The sequence below is a fragment of the Atta cephalotes genome, assembly GCF_000143395.1.
Source record: "Atta cephalotes unplaced genomic scaffold scaffold00040, whole genome shotgun sequence".
Classification (NCBI taxonomy): Eukaryota; Metazoa; Arthropoda; class Insecta; order Hymenoptera; family Formicidae; genus Atta; species Atta cephalotes.
Genome location: NW_012130104.1, coordinates 338676 through 357755, shown reverse-complemented (window position 1 = coordinate 357755; position 19080 = coordinate 338676). Strand labels below are relative to the sequence as shown.

Genomic DNA, 19080 nt, shown 5'->3' with positions numbered 1-19080 from the left:
TTTTTGTTATATCAGCTTTTTCATAATATTTTCATAGCATATATTTACAATTACATAATATTTCTCTATATAAATATACATTTTTAATAGTCCCTAATTTTTCTACATTTTTCTTTATTTTTCAATATATTTATAATTTATTTTTATTAATTTTCATAAAACTTAGATTATTTCATTCTAATAATAGGTTTATTCGCGTCACATGCTCTAATATACTCCAACATGCTCCTACAATAACTCTTACTCACTACAACGTGTTGGTTGGAATGCGACGCGAATAAATTTGTGAATTTTGTGAGGAGTTTTGACAGAGCGAAAAGGATGAAAAGAGAAAAAAGTTTAGGTGATAACGTAGTAACGCTAGATGATTTGCTTATTTCACACATGCCTATTCTATTTTGGCCAACACTGACATCAAAAGTATCAACAGAGAGTTGCGCTACTGTATGCACTGTGCCACGGTATAGGAAGATTGCTATAGAGATGGAACCTCTAAAACCCATAAATTCATTTAGAGTATGATGAAATTTATCACCTAATACCAAATTTTACTTTTTTATCGGCAAAAAAAGTTGAAAAAATCATTTAACAATTTTAAGTTCGACCGCGTGAATACATTAAAACGAGAAAGAAATTGAAAATTGGTCAAAATTGGATGTTTTAAATAATACATTATATATTCTTTTATTAAATCAATTTATTCCAGATTTGATTGCGCGCCGGTAACTTTTGGTTTCAACACAATCATTTTGAAACGCTTATCCTCCCTAAATTAGATTAGAAAGAAAGTAAAAACTTATTGCGAAAAATATTATCTCAGCCAGGATTCGAACCTGGATTGGAACCTCTCAATCAGGCACGCCAGCGAGCTTTCTCCTTCTACTCATTGCCTCGCTCTTTGTCTCTCTCGCCACCGCGTCGTCACTGAAACTTCAAATATAATTTTTTCAACTTTTCTTGCTGATAAAAAAGTAAAATTTGGTATTGGTCTTCATCATACTCTAAATGAATTTATGGATTTCAGAAGTTTCATCTCTAAAAATGCCTTTTCATGCCGATACTCGCTTATTTTTGACATCAAAATAAGTCATGTGAGAAATTGACGAATATCAAGCGTCAATTTTCACATGACCTATTTTGACGCTGAAAATAAGCGTCGAGCGTCAGCATGAAATGGCACTTAAGACAAAAATTTTCCTGTACTATAGGCATTCTCCTTTCTGTTACTGTATCACTGGTAACTATCCAGTCAGAAATGATAATAGAATCGACATCAAATCAATGTCAATTTGACATCGAAATTATCTAATTCGACATCGATTCAATATCGATTATCAATTATCATTTCTCAGTGGATATAAAACGTAAATTTAAGATTAGGTTAAAATAACTTATGACAAATTTCAACCGATTGTAATTTGCCTTATGGATAAGTCTATTGCTATTTCTATTTCCGTTAGATTACGTAGAAAACAATATCCTGATTGGCTCATTGGCTTAAGTTTATGTCTTGTGATTACCGTTACAGAAATTTTATCTGTAGCCCTTAAGGCACACAAAAAAACTTAAGGTTTCTGAGTAGTCACCACAACCATATTGAATTGAATCGTGACATCAGAAGCGAGAAACACGTTAATTTTTATTACTTGCCATTTATAAATAAAGACAATTTGAATAAAACAGAATGATGAGATTGCTTTAAAACATTTGTAAAAATGGACGAAAACTATGCTTATCTCCCCTTGACGATCAATAAATAATCATAAAAAGTAATGAAAGGTACATGAAGTGATTTTATTTTATTTTATCTTATAATGCACATAGCTTATTTTCATTTACCTTTATTTCACGTGCCTTTATTACTTTTTACGATTATTTACTAACTGTCGGGAGAACGATACACTTATAACAAATGTAGATGCAGCTAACCGACATAAAAAGATATTATAAAAGAAAAACGTACACTATACGGCGCATCGCATGCGAACATAAAAGTCAATATGGAAACGAAGCTTAAAATTTTTCCTTTCCTTTTAAAAAAAATAACAATCTATCATTTCTATAACACACCTTTTTCAATTCTAGATTGTTTGACTAATCTGATATACGTATTCTTTGTTAATAATAGACCATTAATATACATGGCTATATTACGCCTAAAGCTTCTCTTAATCTGATGAATTTATCTCTTTCCAGAAGCTTGGTTAATATTTGCTATTTGGTCATTTGTTTGTATATAGTTGATTTTTATAACCTTTTCTTTGATTTTTTTTTTTTGCAAAATGATATTTTATGTCGACGTATAATATTTTAAACGCTTATGGAATTCTGAATTTTTGCTTACTCAAATTGCGGATTGATTGTTCTTATATAGTTCTCATATAGTGTGTTATATATAACACACACAAAATTCTTTTGAAATCTTGAAATCTTTATATAGAGACCTAAATCAACATGCTTCACTTACTGCTAAATTCATCACTGTATATTCCGTCTCAGTGGATGACAAAGCTATTTGTGGATTGTTTTTTATTAGCCCATGAAACAGAACAATTTATTAGTTTAAAGATATTATCCGCTGTTGATCAACGGTCAATACTATCACTGGCTCAATCGGAATCGACAAAACCTATGATACACTCCTCTTTCATCATGTTACACTTGAAAACTAAACTTAAATTTATCGTGCCTTTAATATATCTTAAAACGCGCTTCAATACTTGCCAATTTTCTTTACTCGCATATGACTGATATCTGCTTAATATATCGCATTACTAAGATCTGGTCATGTACATTACATACATCAAAATACCAATTAATTGCCTACATCGATGTTCTATCTCAGCAGATTCAGATTTCTCGTTTTAACATTTCATGGTTAAAATCGGGATAGATACTGCATTGCATTGTTTCATATTATATCTAGCAATAATGTTCTAAGTATTTTGTTTCTAAGTATTTTGATTGATTTGAAATAATTTCACCCTTCTCAATCTTTTGTTTAATAACCATACCCAGAAGGTATCTTACATTCCCTAGATCTTTTATTTTAAAAAATAACTATTTAAGTTATTTTATTCCTTTTTAAGTGTTAATATGTCTTATTTATTCACTTCAGCTATTAATAAATCATCTACGTATAAAAGTAAGAAAATCTTTTCTATTTTCGTTATTTTAACATATAGACAATAATCATTCTCTAATCTAACAAACCCTTGTTCAGTCATAACTTCATCTATTATTCCAATCTTCTGATGAATTTCTTAGACCATATAGCGTTTTCTTAAGTTTACATACTTTGTTATCTTTTAAATTATTGGGAGTACAAATAAGTTTCCGCCGTTTTTTATCAATAATTAAGCATTTATTGTGAAAGAACGTACATAATGTTTTATTCAAAGTAATAGTAAGAAAAGGTACATAACGTTTTATTCAAAGTAATGGCCATCGCTAGCCACTATTTTTTCCCATCTTTCTAATAGCATGTGAATATCGCGTCGGAAGAACGCTTCATCTTTTGAGGTTATCCAATCATCGATACATTTTTGGTATCTTCATATGATGTGAAGTGCTGTTCAGACCATGCGTCATCGATCGGAACAAGTGGTAGTCAGAAGGAGCAATGTCTGGAGAATACGGGTGGAGTAGAACTTCCCATTTGAGTGTTTTTAAGTAGGTTTTGATCGGCGCCGCAACATGTGGTCGAGCATTATCATGCAGGAGAATAATTTTGTCATGCTTGGAGTAGTAGTGGGCGCGTTTTGAGTACTCGGCTCAATCTCATCAATTGTGTTCGGTAGAGAGCCCCAGTAATGGTCTCGTTCGGTTTGAGCAACTTATAATACACGACACCAAGCTGATCCCACCAAATACACAATATGAGTTTTTTTCCATGAATATTCGGCTTGGCTGTTGAAGCATGGCCAGATATCTTCATGATTTCTTCTTCTTTTGGTTATCGTAGTGGATCCATTTTTCATCAGTGACTATATGATACAAAAAACCCTTTCGTTTTGCCTGGCAAGCAGCATTTCACATGTGAAAAATCGGCGTTCAACGTTTCTCGGCTTCAATTCATATGGAATCCCTTGCTTTTGAATCATTCCCAATGATTTCAAACGATATGAAATTGTTTGTTGAGTCACTCCTAATGTAAGTGCAAGTTCTTTTTGTGTTTGGCACGAATCTTCATCCAATAATAATGCTTCCAATTCCGCGTCTTCGTACATTTTCGGCCTTCCGCTACGTTCTTTGTCTTCGACGTCAAATTCACCATTCTTAAATTTTTGAAACCACTCATGACAATTTCTCTCACTTAAGGCAGCATCACCATATGCTTCTACAAGCAATCTATGAGCCTCAGCTGCAGATTTCTTCAAATTAAAGAAGTAAATTAAAAGTTCCCGCAAACGTTTATTCAAAACTCGATATTTTCGTACAAAAAAAAAATATATGATGCTGATACAAAATCGCTAATATTTCAAGATTATAGTGTTGCCGGATGTCCAATCTTACGATATGTCGTTTTACATCAAACAATTTTAACTATAGTTTATTATTTATTTAACTATAGTTTATAGTGGCGCCATCTTTTGCAAACGGCGGAAACTTATTTGTACTCCCAATAAAAAATTTGCTTGTGGCAACGACATACATAATATTTATCCTATCGTATAGAAACGCATTATACACATCTATCTGACGGATATATTTAAGTAATTGCAAATTGCTAAGAATACTCTTACTATTGGTAATCTCGCTACTGGACTGTAAATATCAGAAAAGGATTCTTTTGCTTAAAGCCCGCTATTAGTCTAGCTTTATATTTAATAACCAGGCCTTTCTCGTTTTTCTTCTTCTTAAATACTCATTCACTATTGATGATCTCACAGTTGTCAGACTTCTTGACTATATTCCTGACTACCAGGTGTCATTTTCTATTTCGGTCTTCATAGCTCTTTTCCACATCTTTGATTCTTTGCCTGATACAGTCTCATTGTATGTTTGTGGTTCGTCTTCTTCTATCAATAATGTAAATCTACATTCTGAATATAATGATAGTCTTTTTAACTTGTTTCTTTCTATCGTTAGAATGTAACCCATATTGCTGAAACAACTCTTCTTGTTTCTCACATGATTCATATCCCCTATTAAAGTTTTCTTCGTCCGTCAATTCCGTTTCATCTGATTCTTCATTTCCATATATTTTAATATTGTTTGTTCACTGTTTTCGTCTTCCTCTTCTACTTCTTTTGACAGCGATATTATTCACTTTCTTCTTTGCTTCGCTTTCTTCTAGTAAAAATATTATATCACTTAAGATTTCAATCTTACTATCTTGTTGAAAATAAACTTTATAGTCTTTGATATTCTCGTTGTATCCAACGAAAATTCCTTCTCTACTTTTGGCATCCAATTTTAATCTTTTCTCTTTTGGTACGTGTGCTACTACTCTACATCCAAAAGTCTTGAATATTTCTATGGTGACTTCTTTCGAGTGCTACAATTTAAATGGAGAATCGTTATTCTGTGGATTTGAATCTGTTCTATTCAAGATAAACACTGCTATTCACAACCTCTGCCCAAAATACGACATATTTTTATTATGTAGCGTGATTCTTGCTGTCTCTACGAATTCTCATTTCACGTTCAGCATGTTACGGAGTATAAATTACGGACCGCTGACATATGCCATTTTCTTCTAGGAAACCAATTGTAATTCTTTATTTACGAATTCTAAACCATTATCTGTGCGTCGTTACTTTGTTTTCTGTTATATTCTCATCTTTAGGAAACTTGCGATCTTTTGTTTGACTTCTGATTTATATTGTATGAAGAATACGTACTAATTCGAGTAGTCGTCTTTTAGCAATAAGAAATACTTCGCGCCTTCTAAGGATGAAGTCTCCATAAGGATAGTTCGCACACGTTTGCGTGAACTAACTCACATGTTCTTGATGTTCTTGATTTACTCTATATTATTTATCTACAAGACAGTCTTTGCACGTACTTGATATTCATCTTTCTTTTATTCTTTTTTGAGTCAACAATTTTCGAACGTGATCATAATTTTGATGTGCGAGTTTTTTATGTCAATCCGTTATCTCAACAGCCATTTGACAGATTGCGTTATTTTTATTTATGGCACACTTTTCCCTTTTTATTTATTAGTTTGTATTTAGAATTATTCGAATGCATTTTATAATTTTTGTCTAAAGTACAACCGAGTGAAAATAAGTTAATTCTTAAGTCTGGTACATGCAATACATTCTTTATTCTTGTTTCGATCCACTCGTATTTCTTCTATTTTTACCGTATCTTGTATTTTAAAAGATTTTTCGTCGCCTATCTTTGTTCTGCGTTCATCCATAAATCATCCGATGATCCGTGTATATTTATTCGTTAGCTATATATGAAAGTTTGAGTATAATGTGTCGCGTGTGAATGTTGAGTGTGCGTATGAGTCGTCTCGTGCCGACGAATTCCGTGAAGACGGATATCTATGACGCGCCATAATGGGAAGGGTTATTGCAAATTTTTTAAGAATATTGAGTAGTCCTAATTGAAGTTCTGGACAATTCTCAATGAGCTCTGTCGAAAAGTATTAGCTCAAAGCGATTGGACCAATGGTTTGTCATGGGAAGTCATCGAAAATTTTTTGAGAGTACTGAGTAGTTTCGATTGGAGTTCTGCACAGTTCTCGACGAGCTCTATCAGAAAGTATAAGTTGACAAAGCGATAGGACCAACGGTTTTCAAGATAGAGGGTATTTAAATTCTATCATTGAAAATTTTCTAAGTCCGATGTCGAAAAATTTGTAAAGTGTTCCAGTAGTTCTGATTAGAGTTCTAAGCAGTTTTCGACGAGTTCTATCGAAAAGTATTAAGTGAAAAAGCGATTGGATGGCTATACATGGAAATATGTGCTTTTACAATCAATTTTTCGAGTTTTCTTTTAAATATATAACTCTTTTTTTATTAGATCTGTGTTGGTTTTAATCGCTGAGAACTTTTCAAAATAGATAGAGTGGCAATTAACATGTAACAAAACTACTGTATAAAAATTTTCAAAAAATTTGTATATTTTTATAAATTTGTATATTTTTATAAATTTTATCAAAATTGTTTTATATATTAGGAACTCTATTCAAAATAAAGCTATTGTATTAAGCTGCTCGAAACTATCTATTTCGATCTCGAATTTTGATAAGAAGTTAGCTCTCCAGTAAAAAAATTGTTTAAAAATTGTTATTAAATTCTCGTGTTAAAAAATACAGAAAATTCTTCATTTCATTGAAAGGAAGCAAGAACTGTAATCAGAACTATTGTATTTAAAAATTGATTTTTTAAAAATTTTTATTTTTCAAAAATTTTTTTATGCATCAGGAACTCTAGATGTTTACGAAATGAAGCTATTGGATCACTCAGAACTATTCGATCTCGATTTTCGATAAGAAGTTAGCACCTTATTTTTTAAAAATTATTAAATAATAATTATTAAGCGGAACTCTGGTTATAAATTATATACACAATATAAATTATATGCACAGCGACAAATAATTTTTAAGACTTTTTAAGATTTTTAAGATTTTTAAGGCGCCATATCTCAGCAATTAGTGGCACCATCTGTTGATCATTAGAAAGATACATTTTTCTTCTTTCAAATGTACCCAAATTTATGCAAATCGAATAACAAATGACAAAGTTATGACATTTCTTCTTAAATTTTAAATCGATGTTGAAATTTTATCATTTTATGGAACAAAGAACAATTTTATGGAACAAAGAACGGTCATTAAATTCAACGCAAAACTAAAAGTGTATCTGAAACATTCCGGTTGATGGACGCTTGTTTAAGTCGATCAAATATTTTCCTGTGGCATAATTTTTGAATGATAGAGAGTCACTCATTACATTCGCTCAATGCTCATTACGTTTTTTTCGATAGCAAAGGAATTATCCATAAAGATTCGCTCCATCTGGTCAAACAATTATGTATATGGCAACTATTATCTCGAAGTTTTAAAGCGTTTGATGGCCGTCGTATCCGTTCCGAATATCGAGATCTAGAAAGTTGGTCGCTGTTGCACGATAACGCGTTATGTCACAATTCATTTATTGTCAATTTTTAGCCCGAAATTAAATCTGTGTACTCAATCATCCTATATTCACCTGATTTGGCTTCGTGCGACTTCTCTTTATTCCCAAAAAATTGAAATTAAAGTTGGAAGAATGCTTTTTCGAAGACATTTCGATCCAAACAGCTTCAACATGGGCACTAGAGATAATATCACAAAATGAGTTGGATCATGCATTTGAATCACTTTTGAATCGTTGTATTGAAGTAAGAAAAGATTATTTTGAATAAATAAAACAATAAGCATAAGGATATTTTATTTCTATAGGCCCAGTCTTAAAAATTATTTGTTGCATTGTGTAGAACTTTTCGTCTAGTCAAAAGGAAACGGGAATTCTAATCAGAATTCCTGAGTACTATTGTAAGTTGGGGTGTTAACTTCACATACTCGTCTCAGAATAAGAATTGAAAAGAATATAGGTATATAATATTATTTGTTCTGTTCTAATTTATGCAACTGTAATGAAATCAAGTTTGCAGTACATAAAATGAACAAATGAATTTATACGTAAAATTGTGAATAATACGAGCGATGAAAGATATCGGCGTTCTAACGATTTGTGTCACGCAATCTGTCTGTGTTTCAGGTACGGTGGTCCGGATTCGTATCAGGTGACGGAAAAATTTAACATTGATTGGGGCACGTATCTTGTAACAAACAAAAGTATTATATATGCTGCCATTGACGGTCGCGGCTCCGGATTAATGGGTAACGACATGCTATTCGCCGGATATCGACGTCTCGGCACTGTCGAAATTGTTGATCAGATCAACGTTACCAGGTAAGCCTACTGTTATGAAATAATTCTGATTATGAATTTTTATTTTCCAAAAAATTATTTAATATTGATTGAAAGTTAAAATAATTAAGTCTTCCGAATCAATTCTACTAAAATAATAATTTTCTATTTTCATATCGGAAGTTTCAAAGTGAAATTTATTTCTAATAAGTAAAACCTTGAATCCTAATAAGAAAACACAGAGAGAAGTGCCTTTTTTTGATTTTGAGTTTTAATATGTTTTAATATGTTATAATCTAAACTAAATATTATAAACTATATATTATAATCTAAACTAAAATAAGAAATACGTATTTTTTACGTGCAGTTAGGAGATGTAATTTTTTGAAAAAAATCAATTAGTTTCTTTTGAAGCAAATATCATCGAAACGAATTCGATATAAGATCGAAAAATTTTTTAAATAAAAGTCAAACAGTTTCAAGAATACTTTATTAATAGTAAAAAAAATGTTCAATCATTGTTATAAAGTACTCTTGGAACCATTTAACTTTTATGAATACTTCGACAATATTATGTTGTTTCTTTCCGGATAAAAATACAAATCGGAGCGTAAGTCGAAACGTAAAGACAAAGTAACAGAAGTGTAAGCAAATGTTCTAAGCAGCATACATTAGACCAATAAAATGTAAATGAAGTGTAAAACGTTTACAAAGCATTTTACTCTTCATTTTCATTGTTTCATACGCTGCTTACATTTCTGCTACTCTCTCTTTACATTCGACTTACATTCCTTCTAATTTTATGCTTTATTTTCGCAAGGGTTTGAAAAAAAACAAAACTAAAGAAGAATTTTATCAAAGGAGAATTTTATCTTTTAAAAGACCTACATACAGGTCCGTGTAAAAAAAAATGTCTTTTATTTTATTCCAAACTAAAATATATCAAAGTTAGAAAGGAACATTTCTCTGCATTTCTGTATAAATAAATTTATTTTATTAAATGTCAGAAAAATAAATTCTCCGCTAAACCTCTTTAACATATCTTTCTCAATTTTTTTTTGAAGAAGGATCAAACTTATAGCAAGCATAGTCATATTCCGTATATACATAAAGCATAAAATGCATATTAAATTTACGTTTATACATAGAAAACGCGTATCGTTAACCCGAGATTGCCTGTGATATCAACTGCCGAGATAATTCTTGATGATGATGTTAACAAATGAACGCAGACCATCGCAGGCAGAATCTGAGGCCAAACGCGCTCGTTTCCTAGAAGTGTTACGAACAAAGTTTTGCTTTAGGACAAACCTAATTATAGATGAGGCCTCAAAATGACTTATCATGGCGCGAATTTGCTAAGCTCTAAGTTAACTATTCTAAGTCCGGTTTCCCGAACGCGTCCGAGGACCATGTTTTCGTTAACGAAGTTCTTTTCACGGCGTAGGCATCTGAGAGAGATAGAGAAGGAAAGAGAGAGCACTGCCACCGCCGCGTTAACAAGAAGAAAATTGCTCGTACTTTTATCTGAATTTATCGGCTGACCTTCTCCACTGCTCGAGTGGGTACGAAGAAGAGCTGCGTTCTCCTCTCGTATTTCCACATAGCTGTCAAGAGTAATTTATCTGATGGCAGGAAAAGAGAGAGAGAGAGAGAGGGGGGGGGCGGGGACCAGTAAGAGTTCGCCACTTATATGATCATCTATCTTTAAACATTAAACTTCCAATGTAGTGATGAATAATGTCTATTCTACGATGGCGAGATTATATTTTACCATTTAAGCGCCGTGACCGCGACGCCGCGCGCGTATAGTATAGTGTAAGCTTAACATATAGAGCGGCGCGGGCGCGGCGATTCCTCAATTTCATCTCCCAAATAAAATTTAGTAAATAGCAACAAGAAATTAGCGCAGTGTATAAAACAAATGTTATTGAATTAGCATTTACTATTGTAAATGAAACGGAACTATACGATAACATTTTCTCTTCGTTTTGTCAAGATTCTATTTTCGTCACTTCCAGAACTCTGCTATTTTTCTTTTAATGATTAGATTTCTTTTCGAATAATTATATTGAAGTAACAACATTAGAAATATTGCAACAGAATTGTTTTCTCATTGTGCATTTCCAAACATTTTAATAACACTTCATTATTTTTTGCCTAGCGAACTATTTCTTTTTTAAATCGTTGTTTCGTAAAGAAAGATAAAGAGTTCGCATTGTATTTTCTTGTATTAAAACACAGATTACAAAGCAAATAAGAAAATTTAATTGTACGTAATTTTATCTAATTTGTTATAAACAGAAATTTCTTTTTCTCGTAAAAAAAATTGTGGAACTTTATTTTCTTCTTTTATTGTGATAAGAGCTTTTCAGAGTATCGATCTATAAGTGACTAAAGTACATAGCTAGAAAAATGTATGATCGAAGACGTAGGGACATTTTTTGTCCTAAAAAAATTTAGTGACCTATTTTTTTTGCACACTAAATTTTTGCATAAATTTTTAATATTTTCAAATAGCAATAATTCAGTGAAAAAACCAACGAGGCGTTTAAAAAAGCTTTTAAAGCTGAAAATCTCTACTTTCAAAATCGGTAATTTCATCTGACTATTAATCTGATCTTATATATGGAGCTATACGGATCCAAATGGATACGTCAAATGTGAAAATTTTGTACAAATTTTACAAATGTCTATGGCGTGAAGTATAGCACAAAAATGCGATTTATAGCAATCGAAAGTGTGAATTTTTACCTTCAATTTTTTTTATAGATCTCTGTATAATTTTTTTTCATCGAGTTATTCAATATTGAAGTAAAAAGAGTCCTTTTTGCTTTGTTATTTTTGTTGCGTATGAATGTATATAAAAGTTAATAATTCTTGCTTCTGCAAGTTTCCTCTATAAAGAAATTAAAAAATCATTATTTAATATCTATAATGCATTCTCATTTGTGAATTCTTTTTGATTTCTTTCTTTGTAAAGTCAAATTATATATTTATTATAAAAAAATTAATTATTTTTATTGAAATAATTATTTAGAAATAAATTTAATAGTAATTTAATTTAAAAAAAATAATTCAATTTGCATATTATAATTTAATTTGCATATTATTAATTTAAAATATCTTATTCAATGACATATTGATTATTTCATTAATTTATCCATATTGATTATTTCATTAATTTATCCATAGGAAGATAAAACATCTTTTTCAAATTTTATTATTAATTATAACTTTGTATTTTCTTTTGAGAAAAATACTGTTACTTCTAAAATTTTACACACTAATAAAAATTATTTTACACACTAATAAAAATTATTTTACAAAAAGTTTAATTTTCAATGAAGAAGTTGAAAATTTAATTTTCGATCGCCTATATTCAGATCGATACCACAGTGTGCCGATGGTACTATGACTTTCAAACATCATAACTCAAAAAGTACTCAATAAAAAATAATTTTATTATATTTATTTAAAACATTTTTTAAATTACATTTTTACATTTTAAAAGTTTTAAATGTAAAAATGTTATTGCATAGTTATTATTAAAAACATTGAAACTAACCAATGTCATTATGACATTAATTACAATAATATAATATCATATCATAACACAATATTATACCTTAGCATGAACATAACTTCAATTTCAACTTGCACTGGTTTTCACTGACTTCAAAGACAGTGAAGCAAAAGTTGAACTCAGTGCAAGTTTTTTGCACCAATTTTGTCAATGGAACATTAAACACTGAACTGATCTTCACAGTGGAAAAACATATTGCGCAGTACGCACCAGTGTTGCACTAGTTTACCCAATGGAAAACGCTATAATAATCATTTTAAAACTGATTTAGGAAGATAATATTTACTTTCTTTGTTATTTTTAATTTATTTTTTATTTCGGTCTTACAATATTATATTCGTACGCATGTAATAAGATCCAAGATGTCAGAATTTAACAAAATTTTTTAAAATTCATTTACAAATATTCTATATAAACAATATATTTTTCTTTTATAAGTGAATGAAATGAAGATTTGATTCTTACAAGGAGAACACCACCAAGGGGGGATTTTGATACGTTTTTGCAGCCTGTTCTTAAGCGAAAAAAAAAACGATATGTATTCGTTTCAGCTATTGGCCTATAGTTTCGAAGAAATAAATTTTTAAAATAATTATTGATTTGAAAAACGTATTGTATAAACAAAAATATCAATATTTTTATAAATTTCATTTTAATTTAATGTTATTAGTTTTAATTACTTTTTAATTGTAATGAAATTTCATGAAATTACATGGTATTATAAATAATTAAACACTCATAATCAAAATAACATTCATTTATGAAATATTTATTATTATCATCATTGTTGTTGTTATTCACATGAACACATAAATAAGATTGTAATGAAAACTATTACAGTTTCTGATGAAATTAGAAATTATGATTAGGAACAAATAAGTCATATGTAATTTTCTTCTGATTAATATTAATCAATTTATTAATAATAATAAGAAACTAATTGTGTTTTGTAGACGTATATTGTACGGGATGATATAAATCATAAAAACAAGAAAAACATAAATATTTATTACATTGCGTGTTGATTTTTTGTTGCAAATACTATAATATTTTTATCTGGAAGAAAAGATGCTGTTCGACTTTTAGGAACGTATGACGCGTAGAGAGCCACCCGCTTTGGGTACTCACATTGTAAACTTCATTCTATTTTTTTCTCGTTCATTACATAACTAAAATAGAATGAAGCAACGCGTAAGATTGAGCGCTTATATGTTGCTTCATTCTTAATTATATAATGAACGAAAAAAAATGTATAGAATGAAGTTAACAGCGTGAGCGCTCAAAATGGGTGGACCTCATGTCTACAAGCGTTATACACTTCTAAATCGAGCGGCTTTGGACTGCGCGTGGGCCGAGAGATGAGCGGAATAGCAGAAGGTGGAACCAAGTCGAAAATCGGCTAAGAAAATTTTATCGAGCTCTGTCTAATGTACATGAAGTACAAGCTCCCAAGGAAAAACTCCCAAGGGAAACTGAATCAAATTTGGATTATACCCTCTACTAATGTGGCTCAAAGGCAAATGAAATGCTGAGATCATTCTATCAATACCTCCGTTAACTATACTGCAAATAAGGATGCAAATAGTCAATCTTGTCACAATGATAGAGAACGCTGGTTGCATACACATACGGATCCGCAGCGACTTCATTGCTCACTCATTTAATTGTGGATAGCAAATCCGCGAATCCGCCGCGGAAAATCCATCCGCGTATAGGCAACCACTTCTTCCACGTCACATCACAGTAACAAAGTCGGCCGATTGTTCGCACATTTCCATTTACAATATAACTGACAGAAACATTAGGACGAGCTGAATATTTTTTTCACCCTTCAAGATTGAATCACATTTAAAGGTATGTTCCACAAATGCAACAAGTTCACTCACAAAATCATTGTCAATCGTCATTCACTGCACATGCATTTCCGACATTTTGATATTACTGAAGGGCCTTTATACACACTGTTGCCATCTGCCGATGAATTTTCAAATTTGTCATTCTTAATCCAAGAATAAATAATTTTTAAATAATGCGATTGAGTTTGTTAGAACCATAAAATGATTTTAGAAACAAGAATACAATTTTTACAGAATAAAATATACTTTGCATAATCTATTTATTATTGATGCCAGTGAACATTTATAATTGAAGAGGACATTTTATATTTAAATGGAAGTAAATAGCATCCAAGAATAAAAATATATGTGAATCAGGAATTTATTTTTTTCAATGTATTTGTTATATTTTTAAATTTTTATCAGATTATTGAGAAATTACCAACAATCGATTTTCTAATTGTTTGCGAGCAATTTCGGATATTCTACGCAAAGCGCTCATCTGGCCTCCGTACAAAGTAGTACGTGTAGTATAGATATGTATTATATAATTCTTAATTTCTCTATCAATGCGATTATTTATTTTATAATATTTCTGCTTTCTTATAACATTTGAAGATGGCTCAAACTAGTAGTCAAAACATGTAATGAATATTGTTTAAATTTAAATTTAATTACAATGCATTTTATATATTAATTTTTTTATTTTTGTGAGTTGTATAATTGACTCTTACATTCTCTTTGTATTATTTATAGTAAACAATTAAACTAAATTAATAATAATTTTGTTAAATAGATAATGAAATAGATTTTGGATGATTTTATTTATGTTGGTTTTTATAATTTTAGAATTTATCCTATGGACTCCAATTTTTTCATATATTTTATTAACAACAGCTCATTATGAGGGGTCTTTTTTTCAAAAAATTTAAAATAATTAATTTTTGTTTAGAGAATACAAATAAGTTTCCGCCGTTTTTTATCAAAAATTAAGCATTTATTGAGAGAACGATATATAATGTTTTATTCAAAGTAATGGCCATCGCTAGCCTCTATTTTTTTCTCTTTCTTTCTGATAACATGTGGATACTGCGTCGGAAAAACGCTTCATCTTTTAAGGTTATCCAATATCGATACAATTTTTGGTATCTTCATATGATGTGAAGTGCTGCTCAGACAGGTCATTGATCGGAACAAGTGATAGTCGGAAGGAGCAATGTCTGGAGAATACGCGTGCGGTAGAACTTCCCATTTGAGTGTTTCTAAGTAGGTTTTGACCGGCGCCACAACATGTGGTCGAGCATTATCATGCAGGAGAATAATTTCGTCATGCCTGGAGTAGTGCGCGTTTTTCCTTGAGTGCTCGGCTCAATCTCATCAATTGTGTTCGGTAGAGAGCCCCAGTAAGGGTCTCGTTTGGTTTGAACAACTCATAATACACGACACCAAGCTGATCTCACCAAATACACAACATGGATTTTTTCCATGAATATTCGGCTTGGTTGTCTTTTTGAAAAATTTTTTGAAAAAAAGACCCCTCATAATGAGCTGTTGTTAATAAAATATATGAAAAAATTGGAGTCCATAGGATAAATTCTAAAATTATAAAAACCAACATAAATAAAATCATCCAAAATCTATTTAATTATCTATTTAACAAAATTATTATTAATTTAGTTTAATTGTTTACTATAAATAATACAAAGAGAATGTAAGAGTCAATTATACAACTCACAAAAATAAAAATGTGAAGCATGGCCAGGTGGTCTCCATGATTTCCTCTTCTTTGGGTTATTGTAGTGGATCCATTTTTCATCACCAGTGACTATACGATGCAAAAAACCCTTTCGTTTATGCCTGGCAAGCAGCATTTCACATGTGAAAAATCGGCGTTCAACGTTTCTCGGCTTCAATTCATATGGAACCCAATTTCCTTGCTTTTGAATCATTTCCAATGATTTCAAACGATATGAAATTGTTTGTTGAGTCACTCCTAATGTAAGTGCAAGTTCTTTTTGGCACGAATCTTCATCTAATAATGCTTCCATTTCCGCGTCTTCGTACATTTTCGGCCTTCCGCTACATTCTTTGTCTTCAACGTCAAATTCACCGTTCTTAAACTTTTAAAACTACTCACGACAACTTCTCTCACTTAAAGCAGCATCACCATATGCTTCTACAAGCAATCTATGAGCCTCAGCTGCAGATTTCTTCAAATTAAAGAAGTAAATCAAAAGTTTCCGCAAATAACGCTTATTGGACTCAAAACTCGACATTTTCGTACAAAAAAAATATGATGCTGATACAAAATCGCTAATATTTCAAGATTATGGTGTAGCCGAATGTCCAATCTTATGATATGTCGTTTTACATCAAACAATTTTAATATTTATAATTTATTAGTGGCGCCATCTTTTGCAAACGGCAGAAACTTATTTGTACTCCCATAAAATTTTTTATAAGTTGAAAATCATGTTAAATTAAATCTTTTTTTTTTTGAATTATTTATTTATGTATAAACAGAAGAGATAAAAGTAGGAGAATAAATGCCTGTTATTTAATTTTACACTATCCATAAAGGCGAATAGATTTGAAAGCAGCGAAAAAAAATACTATAAGGAACTAAATACTATAAGAAACATCCATTTTTATCAAATTGATTTAAAATAAGAAAAGTAAAATTTTATCGACCAATGTTACTATTCAAAAAATACATTTTATTATAGATATTTGAATAAATAATCCTAAAAATGTCAATATTTCTGAAAAGTGTTTCCAAACTTTTGGCTTAGCATATATGTTCTTCAATGCATTTCCTTTTTAAGCGTTATGGAAATTTTAGCAGCATAATATTAGTGCGAGCTTCAAGATCTTTCATGTTAATTACAGAATAATTCAATGACCCTGAATTTTTTGAAAAATGTTCAATCGTCAATATCGAATATTATTCGTCATATTGTATCCGTTATCTTTCCAGTTCTACACCTTGGTATTTTGCCGATGCATCATCCGATACATAAAAAGCCGGATCAGTCGCGGAATTGGGAGAGAGCGGTTGCGAAATCGTCCTATTCTCTTCATTCCGTGGCAGAAGCTCTTCACTGGCCGCCCGCGCCTCTTACGCTTTCGTATCTTTTTTTCTCTATGCGTCAACCTTTCGCGAAGACCTCACATTTTGCCTCCTTTTTGCCTGTCTTTGTTTCGTCATTGAATCAGCTAACCAGACTGATTAACCAGCTCGTAATTGGTTGCTCCATTCACTGGTTCTGACGACCACTTAATTGGTGAATAATTATGTAAGCGCCGTTGAAACTCGGAAATCTTGGGGATGCATCCCTCGTAAACGTAATGATCCTTTAAACGGAGAGAGCGACTAATAATGTAACGATTATTTTTCTTCTAAAGGGGGAAAATCATAGCTCCGTTGATTCTAAGATTGAGTGTCGCAAAATTAAATAATTAAATCCATATAAATAATGAGTAGCAATCAATTTTAAGTGAATTGATCACCATGCCATGTGACTCATGGCATATATTTTTTGCGTTTATTATATTTGTTGAATGACATATATTTCATAATACATTGTATAAAAAAAGGTCAAAATTATCATTATAAAGAAAAAGACCTGACTTCAATGCAACAAATTAAAATTATGTATTTACATGTATAATATAAAAAGATTATTTTATAATTATACACGCTTCTTTTGATAGCCAAAATATCAATTATAATTGTCTTATTTTATCAATATGACGAATTATAGCTATTTATACTAAAAAAAATAAATAATTTTTTGTACAACATTCTTATTTTCAGATTCAGCGCATAGAAAATTATAAGAAACCTTTCTGTTTTTTAAACCTCCAAATCATGCATATTTATGCAATTAGACATTACTTTCTTTAATTAAAATGCGAGACATGAAAATTATGTATCGTTTTGCGTTCTCTCCATAATAAAAAAAAAAAGGTATTTCAGCTTGTAATCCGAGTTACGTTATTCTTCCTCTTCTTATTTAGCCTACTTCTGAACAAAGATCTCTTCCATCTTCTTCATGTCTCTTTCTCCCATGCAACCTGCATCCAATTGGTCTCCGCACGTCTCCGAGTATTATGTTAATCAATATTTTTTTGAATATTACGAATATTTCCGTTTCTACTCTGTATTATCTGCACATAGCTTGCAAGCCTGTAAGAAAAAACAAAAATCTGTAAAAACAATGAAACCAGCAGTGAAATCCTTCATCAATGATGCTAGATGGACTAATAACGAAGCACGATAGTTAAACAAATTGAGATGAAGATAAAAAAAAAAATGTTATTTTAAATAAAAACTTATTATATTATATAAAATTATATGTTATCTCAAATGAAATGATTTAGGTAAAATTTATCATACTAAATATTGTACTTATAAATAAAAAAAAGTATTTGCTTTCTAAAATATTTTTTTTAATTTCTAAGTTTTCTTATTAAATCTAAATATTACAACTACAAAAATAAATAAAAATCATTTTTTAACTTAAAATCAGGCCGATTATAATTAAAGGATAATGATTGCTTATTGGATCTTTTTTTCAGTTTATATTTTATTTATACTTAAATAAATATGAATATTCATGTTTTGTAAATGAATATGAATATTAAAAATAATAATAGTTTTCGTGAATAAATATTTTTGAAAACTTAAAATTTTGAATGTGTGGATATATATATATATATATATATATATATTATGATTACTATTTTTTAACGTACGAAAAATTTAGAATAAATATAATTT

At 30.5% G+C, this 19080-nt stretch overlaps 1 protein-coding gene across 1 annotated transcript in view; it reads left to right on the top strand.

The window, feature by feature from the left end:
* LOC105622139 (venom dipeptidyl peptidase 4) overlaps window positions 1-19080 on the top strand; it is a 250397-nt gene that overhangs the window by 215169 nt on the left and 16148 nt on the right. The window contains exon 10 of the mRNA XM_012203573.1: window positions 8724-8918. Within this exon, the coding sequence (XP_012058963.1) occupies window positions 8724-8918 (195 nt within the window). The remainder of the gene's footprint in view (window positions 1-8723; window positions 8919-19080) is intronic.